Below are 11671 nucleotides of genomic sequence, written 5' to 3' on the forward strand. Positions count from 1 at the left end.
ACTGAATTCCGTATGAGGAACAAACTTTCAGTTTTGAGCACTATTTTTGTGAAAAATACTTTATTTATTCCTATATATTGCATATCAGGCAAATCCCTATATATTTGTCTTTTGATTGGTACCACAGTTTTGGATATAGACATATGCATTTCAAAGTAAAACATGAAACAATTTCGTAATATGTAAAATGCCACCCTCTTGGTTTGTGAGGTGGCGCCTCCCACTTCAGGCGACGTTTTTTTCGGAACTTCTTGCAGTCTGGATAAGTCTTGACAGAGTTACCAACGCACAGTTTTATTCAGCTAGTGTTTTAGAAATGGGTCGTACGCGGCGATGTCCTTCCAGAAGTAGGAAGAGAAATAAGCATTCTAAGGCTATTCGTTTATCTTGGATAAAAAGGCGTAAAATAGAAGATAGCTCCAAGTGTGACACTTCTGTTTGTGTATCTTTGGAAGAAACAAGTGGAAGTTCTATGGAGGTTCCAATTGCAAGGGATGAATCAAATGATAAAGAAAGGTGAGATTTATTTTACTTTCCATCCTGATTATTAATTACTTTGAACCAACATAAAATGATTCTTTTATAAAATTGTTATCATTCTATCTAAATGTATACAGGGAAAGAACATTGTAAATCCAGTTTTATTGATTTTATACCAAAACTCATTTTTGTAGTCTGACTGAGCGTGTTCTTTACGCATATAGCTGCTTTTAACATCCAATTTACAGAGGAATGATCAAAATTTTTTACCACTTTGAGTAGTCCAAAACATCGTGTGCAACGCATACTTTTACGGTTGGGTGCAATCTCAAAATCGAAGAAAAAAAATGTACTTACCATGTTCTTTCCCTGTACCCTTCACATGTTTCACTAATCTTTTAGTGGATTATTATAATATTGCTAGGTGTATTATTTTTTAAAATACAATTACGTGAATCATTTGCGTGTTTAATTTTATACAGCGATACATATAATAATAGTATTATGCGCAATGTTATATATGAAGGGCTTGGAACAATATGCCACATTTTAAAAAAAATCACTATTTTTAGGACCTTGCATATCTTACGACCTGCAGTAGTCGATTTGGCTTTAAAGAAGTGGGGGAACACTCTCTATGTATTAATATAAAATGCTCTAATACATTGAATAACAAAATTATTTTGTAAGATTCCGGGGTAACGCGTTCCAGAACGAAATAAAGTAGGGGAACGGATATTTGATTTTCTGGTAAATGGAGAACGACGTTCTCCGTATTTCCTCCAAATCGACCACTGATAACCCGTTGATCTTGACAAGTTTGCAAAAATCGAAATTAGGATCAGTAGATATAGTAAGTATTCTTGTTTAAATTACTTTTTTTATGATGCAATGGCAAATTTCACTTTTCTCTCTGATCATAAATATATATTAGTTTAGAGTCCCTTGTCAGCAGCGAGGCTATATGAAACATGGACCTACTGGTTAACATGGAATCCGAACCACAATCGTTCTATGCTCTCCCTTCGGGACTCGAACCCAGGACCCCTTGCAGAGAAGCGCACGTGCTAGCCACTAGACCAGCGACATATATATATATATATATATATATATATATATATATATATATATATATATATATATATATATATATATATATATATATATATATTGCATCTTATGTCTGAATATTATGTGTTTGTATATGTAGGTATTTTAGGAAATGTATTCTACCTTATTTATTAAGTGTTTACTTTTATTGGTTCAATAATATATATACCCTAATACACTTGCCATCTTCTTTGATACTGTTTAGAATTCACCTGAATTAGATGCTTTACAAAAACTTGTTTTAATATACAGCTAAAATAAAAAATAGGAATTAATTTAACTGACAACATATAGAATTACAATAAGGATTAAACGATTATTTTACTTTAGGACTATTAATATTTCAGACTTGAAGAAATGTACTTTACTCGACTCATTCTATCACACATTTTATAATGGTTTACTGCTAAAATATGTACACTTCGAGGAAAATCACCTGCTAAATTGTTCATTGTAACTGAAGGTTTAGAGGAAAAAGTAATTATATATATATATATATATATATATATATATATATATATATATATATATATATATATATATATATACAGTGGCGGATCCAGGATATGATCAAGGGAGGGGCTAAACCATAATTTGTCGTTTTATCCAGTGTAAAGCAGAATTGAAGCCCATTTTATCCAATGTAAACCTGAGCGTCAAGGGGGGGGGCTATAGCCCCTTAGCCTCCCTTTGGATCCGCCCTTGTATATATATATATATATATATATATATACATATACATTGTTCACTAACTTAAAAGGCTTTTTTTTCGTGTGATTTATTTCTCTCATTTAATTTCAACAATACATATTTTCTTTATGTATCGAAATGTTACTTTTAAAAAAAAGTCTGAAATTCAAACTTTAAATCTATACGTAATTTATTAGTGGAAAGCTATTTAAAAAATCATGCTTAATTTACAGATTATTCCTACTAAATAATTTTTAGAAATCCTTGGTCAACTCACACCTGAAGGGGACTCAGCCTCCTACAACAACATTCAGTTGTTTGTTTACATCAAAGATTCCGGCAGCGTGATTTTCGCGCTCAACTTTTTTTTTTTCGTCGTGGCTTTTGCTCCATATGATTTTCTACTCTTGGTTATTCCCCGAAAAGTCATGAAACCGAGTCTAAAATTGCACTGTTTTAATCTATCTAAATTGCAAACCAAAGAACAAAACCAGTTTCACATTTGAACTTCATATAAAAGTTACTTTTTTGGTTTTAATTTTCGAGCGACAATAGGAGATAATATAATAGTCATAGAGAAGAAAATCTAATTCAAATGTTTAAAAAGATAAACACATTTCGCAGTCCTACATACAGGAAAAAAGTAATTTTTGACCATCTGTCCTTCAATTATTCACCCTATTCATATAAGCCATATCGTTCAACATATAAGCACTAAATTTCTATAAATTTCATTTTCATTTCTATAATTTATTATTATTATTATTATTATTATTATTATTATTATTATTATTATTATTATTATTATTATTATTATTATTATTATTATTATTATTATATGTCATTTCAGCTCTGACACTGAGTCTCTACCATCTCTTGTAGTGGAGCCCGAAACAGAGATTGTTAGTCGCAATGACTTTCCAAATGGCTACCGAATTGTAAATTTAGGACACATTCTCAAGTGGTCCATAAAGCTCCAAGAAAACCACAGAAAGATATGCGTCTTAGGAAAAATGGATTTTCATAGAGAGAGACGTTCAGGACTAGTGTCTTACCTCTATTTCAAGTGCCGCGTGTGCAAACGCGAAGTATGTCACTCTACAGAGGAGGAACAACAGTCGAAAAGATCTGTAATCAATACTGCAGCTGTTTGGGGTACTGTTTCCATTGGAAGTGGGTATTCTCATCTAGAGGAATTTCTCAGTATTATGGATATCCCATGTATGAGCTTCAAACTTTTCAACAAGATTGAACAAGATCTGGAACCGGTAAGTAATAATTGACAAATCCGTTTGATCTTAAAAAAAAAAAAAAAACTGACAAATATACTTTCCTACTTATCAACAATGTCACAAGTGGCTAATATAATAGTTGTATTGATCTAGTTCTGTATAGAAGATTTTATCATAATAGCACTTGCGGAATGAAAGTAATCTTAGTTACAAGCAGGCCCGCAACCAGCCATAGAAGTCTGGGGGTGCCATAAACATGTTAGGGGGGCCCAAGTCTTAAAATAATTGTTACAAATATATAAATTCATGATTTTTTGTGTTAATATAGTATATGATGCATTGAGATCTGCGAGCCATGAAAAATTTAGGGAGGTCTGGCCCCTTGCCCCCTTCTAGTTGCTGACCTGGTTACAAGGGCAACGTAGTAGTTTCAATTGCCAAAAATGTGGAAAATTCGAAAACGTAAATTAATCGTTAAAAAAAGAAAAAGAAAAAACACATAAAGCACATAAATCGGTGATTTCAGCTTTGATAGCGATCAAATATGACGGATTTATAATAAATTACTTTTGCTTTTGAGAAAATCTTTTTTTTTCTGCACCGCGACTAAGAAAGGCGGTAATGATGAAATAAGCGATAATGGTGGAATGAAGGAAGTGGAAGGAAATTAGAGAACTCCAAAGAAAACACTTACGCGGTGTTTGTCCACCATAAAGTCCACATTGGTGGGACCGAGATCGAAGCAGGGTCCGTTCCACCACTGAACTAACGCGATCTCATAAGAAAAAATATATAAATGGGTCTCCCAAGCGGCTAATTTTGAATTGTAAATAAATTAATGACAAATAAATTTATCACCACTTCATATTGAACGGGGGAGTCTGAAAGAAAGCATGAATTCGCCGCCTAACTGCGAATATTTGAGTCGTGGTGGATGGTAGAGCGTTCACCTGGTACGTGGGTTTCCTGATTTGATCCCATCTCGCGCCAAACGGACAGATATCATTGCGTGGGTTTACTTGGGGGTTCTTTTCTTTCGTCCACTTTCTTCATTCAACCATTTCATTCATTATCATCATCAGCGTCTCCTTCAGGATCGGTGCATAAATTTCATATCTAAATGCGAATGCAGGATAAATTTGGGTTAAACAAAATGGGGTCAACATGGGCAGCTGTTGAAGGGTGGGGTGTAGTAAGATTTTTGAACTCACCACATTTTTAATTTTGCAATTTCAACTCAAAATAATGGAAAAAAGATGTTATAAATGGTTCAATAATATATTAACAAGCAAATTTTATTACAATTAACGTACGTAGTTAAAATCTACTTATTTTCAATCGCTGACTCCATTGGAGAAAATGATAAAATAACTTTAATCACAAGGAAATTGAGCGAGCGAGACCTTGATGTGAGGAGTTCGGCGCTTATATATATATATATATATATATATATATATATATATATATATATATATATATATATATATATATATATATATATATATATATATATATAAAGCCAGTATATGCATCTGACCCACAAAACCGGGTTCCTAATGGTTAAAATACTAACCTAACCTATCTATTTGGAGAAGTATCAAAGTTGAGACTTTGATTTAGGGGTTTTTGATTACGTTTTCGGAGTTTGCACCACTCTGCGACCCAAGCGTAGTCTCGCTATGATCCTCAGCTTCCGTAACCCGCCATATAACGAATTGTGGATCACACTCGTTTTGCTGCTCTCGTGGAATTTTCATATTAATGTTGTCAAGAATACTTTATGGTGTGTGTGATGAGATGGTTGCGCACCGGAGCCATACGAGACTTTAATCTGTAAATTAACGTGAAATCCAAACCATTGATCTTTCACGAAATATTACCCGAATCTCCCACACAGCAAGCGAGAACGCTATTTGGCCACAAGGAAATAGTTTTAGAAACCTTTCTGCAACAAATCCTCCAGTATTTCGACTGTAATTCAGCACTCTTGCAGGGGTGCGGGGCCGTAGGCTAACCAAACATTGATGGTTTTATGTTTATGAGATGCGAGATCGGAGAGTGAGCATATGTGGGATTCAAGAGGTGAAGCCTCAGTCGCTATCTACATTTTATACAAAGTAAAATTCAAACTGATATTTTCTGAACGCTGCTAGTCTTTGCAATGCATACCAGACAAAGCATGCAGAGACAAATAATAACTATTTATCCGTATAGTTTCTGCACAATCATAGAGAAACTGAGTCACATTCTCGATGACTAGGGAAATTTATCTTGTTCGTTATTGATATCACTCAAAGTAGAAAGTAAATGGGTAATGAGATTTGTAATGAATCAAAATTAGAACAAAATAACGATATGCCATGTTTTCTAAAACAATGTATATCTTTTATAGGTGTGGACAGATTCTCTTTGGAGTCAGATGAAAGAAGCTGGAGAGGAAGAAAGAAGATTAGCAATTGAAAAGGGCCATGTAGATCCAGATGGTATACCATGGATAACTGTATACGTGGACGGAGGGTGGAGCAAAAGAAGTTATGGACATGGATACAATGCAGCTTCTGGAGTGGTGAGTATAATTATACAAATTTAATGACTTATATAGGAAGGAATTAAAAACTAAACCATATAGAAGTCAAAATAAAAAATTAGGACAATACATAGGATTTGTGACGTAGAGTACCACTAAGGAATGATTTTTGGAAATGCGACAGGGATAGAATGAAAATGGTGTCTGAAATATTTTAATAAAATGGAATTATTTCCGAATCTCGTGACGTTAGATACTTTAAATTTGATATTTGCATTTCTCATTGAAAATCATTTGACATGTTTTTAGCGTTTTGTGATGTTTTAATTAGATGGGACGAAGAGGAGGGAAGAAAAGGAAAATGGCGAAAGGGAAAGGAAAATAGGAAGGGGAGAAAAGGAAAATGCAATGGGAGTTGCAATTCGTATCTTGCCAATATCTCGGAAACTCTGACGGTTAGAAACATAGAATTTCGTATTTGGACTTTTCATTTAAAATAATGTAGCACGTATTTCAGTGCCTTTTTTTTAATATGGCCCAGAAGGGAAGAAAAATGGACGTGGATTATAATTACTATAATAAGATGTTCACTCCGGGTTAGAGACTTGAAATTTGGTATTGGGATTTCCCATTTAAAATAAATTAACACATGTTTCAGCATTTTTTGATATTTTAGTGAAAGTAGAAGAAAAGAGCTACATTGTAATTCTTATAATAAGATGTCGATATCTTGGAATCTTTGAAGGTTAGGAACATGGATGTGGTATTTATACTTTTCAATGAAGATTATTAGATACTTATTAAGCGTTTTTATGTACACCGGTGTATATCCTAGAAGGAAAGAAAAGAGGCGGGAAGAAAAGATGTTCAAATCTCGGAACCCCGGCATGTTAGAGACATGAAACTTGGAATTTGAACAAAAATTCGGGAAATGTGCAGGTGTATGATATGAAGAGCAAATGTAGGGGATCTGAGCAGTAGCGTAACTAAAGGCTTGGGGGCCCTCCCGCAGACAGCGTGGAGTGAGCCCCCTTCCCTACTTCCCACTTCACGATTTCGGGGCCCCTGATGGCTTGAGGCCCCCCGCAATACAGGGTCTACGGGGCCCTTATTTACGCCCCTGGATCTGAGGGCGAAGCCCCCGCGTACTGAACCTGACTCAACCTGCAAACCTGGGTTGGAGCTAATCCTTTGACAACTTCAACTGAAATTCAATATGCTTGCAGGATTATGAGGTACGATGCCATAGGTCGAGTAAACGCCTAATGAGATGCGAGGCCGTACACGGAGCGATTTTCCGGATCTGAAATGAAATTCGGTGTGCTTGCAAGTTTATCAGATGCAAGGCCGTTGGCCGATCAAAAGGGATAAGGGAGGTTGTGGGCGAAGCCCCAAATGAAATTAAATATGGTTCTAGGTTCATGAACTGAGAGGCCGTAAACCGAGCAAACTAGGAGATCTAGGGGTGAAGCCGACGAATATTTTGTCTATATATTCAACTAACCACATTCTTTTTAAAATAATGTTTGTAAGTTGTAATTTCACCCTACCAATCATTGTGAAGATGGGAAATGAATTGTTTTGTTTGCTATCCACGTTCTATTTGGGGTTACCCTCCCTGCTGGTCTAATGGCTATTATGCGCGACTTTGATGAACGGGATCCCGTGTTCGATTCCCAGTGGGAGTGCATTGAACGATAATCTTCGGATTTCAGGAGTTGTATATCTACGTCTCATGTAGCCTCGCTGCTCAAAGGAACGCTAAACATAAAATCAAAAGTTCAACTTGGCATTCTTTTATGAGCACAAGTAATATAATTTTTGTTAGTATACATTCTGTGGAGATTGGAAACACCTTCCGCCAACAACAGGCTTTCAATAGTTTCCGCTTCCACTCCTGGCTGTGTGAATTTTTCGCGAAATACGTATGTTCATATGAAACACCCAAATAAGCTCCGAAACATTCCTGAAAGCTTTCACAGATGAATGGATATTATTTTTCTTCTGAAGCAGAAATAGTCTTTTGTGAAGGTCACTGCAAATAGGGGTGGGGGTTTATTGACCACGAAAGAGAAGATTGAAGAGCTGTTCCCATTTGCAGCCTTCCTTCTGCGAACTCGATATTATCTCATTGCCAGAAGCAACAGCTGAAGTGAAGGGATGAAATTTTATAACCACAATACCTTTTCCTTTTCCAGTACATTGTTTGTACTAGCAGATTTACAATTTAGACTAGCGGCAATTATCTTAGCCAAGATTCCAAACACCTCCTTCCCCAACTGGGATAGGTGGGGGAAAAAAAAGACAATCTCTTGTTTCTGACCCTGCCGGCACGAACTATTTTTATACTCTTACATCTCGACCGTTACAATAGCTGTCATATTCCATCGTCTAGTTTATTCCAGGAATTACAATCTTACTCCTAGCAGGTCACTTACAATAATACGTACAACATACAGTACTACACATTATACGCCGCGTTCCCTGTTTCCATTGTGATAAACAGCCCGAAAGATTTCAGAGTAGTGGCACACACACAAAACTTGCGTAGGGATATGTACAGTTCGTCGGTAATCATTCGAGAAAGTGAAAGAGCAGTTAGAAACGTCCATTCGCAATATTTGAAGTACCGCTGTTCTATTCAATTTAGCAGAAAGCCTGCTCTGTTTCTTGTGCAGAGGTACAGGAAAGAACAACGCTACATATGTTCCCTTCGCACCAAAAAAAAAAAAAAAAAAAAAGGCGAGAGAGAGAGAGAATCCAGTTTCATTGCGATTTTATGGTCAACTTCCTGGCCTGAGCTTTGTCTGCTGAAGCGGTTAAAATCCACAGAGAAAAGTGTCATTTATAATAACATAAATGTTCAATCTGTGGTCAAAAATAGGCCGGTTTTCAATATTCAATAAATATTTGACATCCTGAAACAAATGAAATTTCAATACTTTATAAATATTATTTCACGATTCCTTGCTCTTAGGGATGTTTTTCCATTTTACCATTGATTTTTAGTTATTTTTTTTATTTACTAAGTTTTCCACATTTATTTTTCTGTCATAAACCTTTTGCATGAAACGAACAGTGTAAGCATGAAAAAAAGTTTGTAGTAAGGAACATAATATATTACGGGGAAAGGGTATCATGATTTTACAAAGGCTTACGAGAGGCATCCCAAGTAAAGCATCCCAATACAATTAAAGTAAATAAAAACTACAACACAACTACAGAAAGAACTGAAAAAGCACCAGCAGAACAAGAAAACTTCCAGTCTTGTTGTTGCATGCTGCTTTACCCTATAGATCATTATAAAAGTATTCATGTACTCTGTGTCTAGTCTGGCATATGTTCCATAGAACGATTGTGGACTGAGTGAATATGCAACCACAATGCTGCCTTTTCAGAACCTCCTATTATTATTATTATTATTATTATTATTAGTAGTAGTAGTAGTAGTAGTAGTAGTAGTAGTAGTAGTAGTAGTAGTAGTAGTAGTAGTGGTAGTAGTAGTAGTAGTAGTAGTAGTAGTAGTAGTAGTAGTAGTAGTAGTAGTAGTAGTATTTTAAATACCGTGATCTCAGCCTGTTTCAATATATTTCCGCATCTTTTCATATAATGTATAAAACGAACCTTTCACATGACGCACTGTCAACAATGGATGGATCCAAATCTTTCTAGTACTGCTTTGTTTCCTTTTTCTTCGCCGTACGTACATCAAGGCAAGGAGATGTCGTTTGTTTATTGCTGGACTCATGTTCTATCCTTCACGTTCAAATTCTAACTACTTCTTGGCACCGGCATTACCGGGATGTGTGGGCAAAGCAGCGCCGGATCCGGTTTTGCCGGCCGCGTGTGCAAAGCATCCTCGGTTCCGGTTCCGGCATTGTCGGTACTGGGCCAGCATTGCCGTGGACGTGTGCAAACGCTCTAAGGTCTACACTGTGTTTTGTTAAAATTGAATACGTTTTACGTTTTATCGTGCATAATGTTGCTAATACTTAAATTTTACTTACATTGTTGTATATATTATCTTTTCCAGGCATGTATTATTGGTCAAGAAACTAACAAGCTATTATTTTTGGGAGTGAGAAACAAATATTGTTCAGTGTGCGCTGCAGCGTCATCAAGAAATAAAAAACCAAGCGACCATCGATGCTACCGCAACTGGTCATCCTCATCTTCGTCGATGGAAGCTGACATAATCGTAGAAGGCTTTTGCAAGAGCCAAGAAATGCATACGCTTCGCTACAAACGATTTGTGGCAGATGGCGACTCCAGCGTTCACTCCAGGATAATCGAAAAGGTGCCGTATGGACGTCAAGTCACGAAAGTTGAATGCGCAAATCATTGTGTGCGGAATTATACATGTGCGCTCCACAAGCTGCGTATGCAAAATAGTTTTCCCTTGCAAGCCAGAACAATTTTGCGAGATAGAATTCCACGTCTAACCGCTGCTGCTCGGGGAGCTATATCCTATAATGCAAAACAGAAGTGTTCAGTGCAGGATCTTAGAGATGACCTGCGAAATGGTCCATCGCACGTATTTGGGAACCACGAGAAGTGCAAACAGTACTTTTGTACAAAGAAAGAAGATAGAAACTTAGTTCCAGATTTAGAAAAGGCCGGATTGTATTACCACATTATGGCTGCTGTAGACCAGTTAATAAGAAAGGCAGACCGATTAGTTCCAAACGAAACAACTAATCGGGTTGAGCTGTATATGAGCCTTCTGTCAAAGTTCAATGCTGGTAAGAGGCTTAATTTGACAAATCGCGGTGCCTTCCAGCGCCGATGCTATGTTACAGGACTATCATATAACAAAAAAGCAACATGGCACCGTAGTCCTTGGAAATCTGTGATAGAAAATAGTCCTGGAATGTATTTCAGGAGATTTATGAACAAGAGAAGCCGCAAGCGTTCTCACTCCCGTTCACGACGAGTAAGAAGAAAATTAGAACTTCCAGCAGAAAAGGACAGAGATTATGGGCCGAACGCGGATAAACCACCGCTGTCTCCGACTTCGCTTCAATCAGCCTGTGAAGCCGAGCTCAAAACATACGACGTAAGTTTTCATTTCTTAAACCATATTAAATTATTTGAATTTTTTTTAAAGTTTACTTTAAGTTCGTTTTATCATTTATTTTATACCTTTAATAGCACTGAAAGTTGAAACAATATTTTTGGAATATTTATTTTATACTCAATATTGAAATTGCATTATTGTTTGATTTCTAATACTTATAAAATAGTAAAAAGGCCTATTTCTTACCGCCCAATGCATGTTTATTGAATACTGAAATTATGTTACTATGAATACTTATTCAAAAAAACAAACAAAATAATAATAATAATAAAGCATAAATATTTTTTTTCTTAAATATCCATTGAATAACAAGCATAAAAAGTGTAAATATTTCATATTAGTGATTCAATGAATGTTTGAAAAGTAATGTTTAAAAAAAAATTATGCTATACTATTTTTTTATTTTTTTTTATGAATTTTTGGTTTAATAAATACTCATGTAATATAATTTTAATATTCAATAAATACGCAATGGGCGGTCAAAAATAGGCCTTTTTAAAAATTCTATAAATTCAAAACAATGAAATTTTAATATTTTATAAACTGTTTTCAACA

General features: G+C 35.6%; 1 protein-coding gene across 1 annotated transcript in view; it reads left to right on the forward strand.

Moving 5' to 3' along the window:
* Positions 1–274: 274 nt before the first annotated feature.
* LOC145666541 (uncharacterized) overlaps positions 275–11671 on the forward strand; it is a 36005-nt gene continuing 24608 nt past the window's right edge. Inside the window, exons 1-4 of the mRNA XM_081733894.1 lie at positions 275–516; positions 3131–3548; positions 5905–6078; positions 10073–11095. Of these exons, the coding sequence (XP_081590020.1) occupies positions 317–516; positions 3131–3548; positions 5905–6078; positions 10073–11095 (1815 nt within the window). The 5' untranslated portion in view covers positions 275–316. The remainder of the gene's footprint in view (positions 517–3130; positions 3549–5904; positions 6079–10072; positions 11096–11671) is intronic.

This window comes from Thermobia domestica, chromosome 1 (assembly GCF_964235325.1).
Source record: "Thermobia domestica chromosome 1, izTheDome1.hap1.1, whole genome shotgun sequence".
Lineage (NCBI taxonomy): Eukaryota > Metazoa > Arthropoda > Insecta > Zygentoma > Lepismatidae > Thermobia > Thermobia domestica.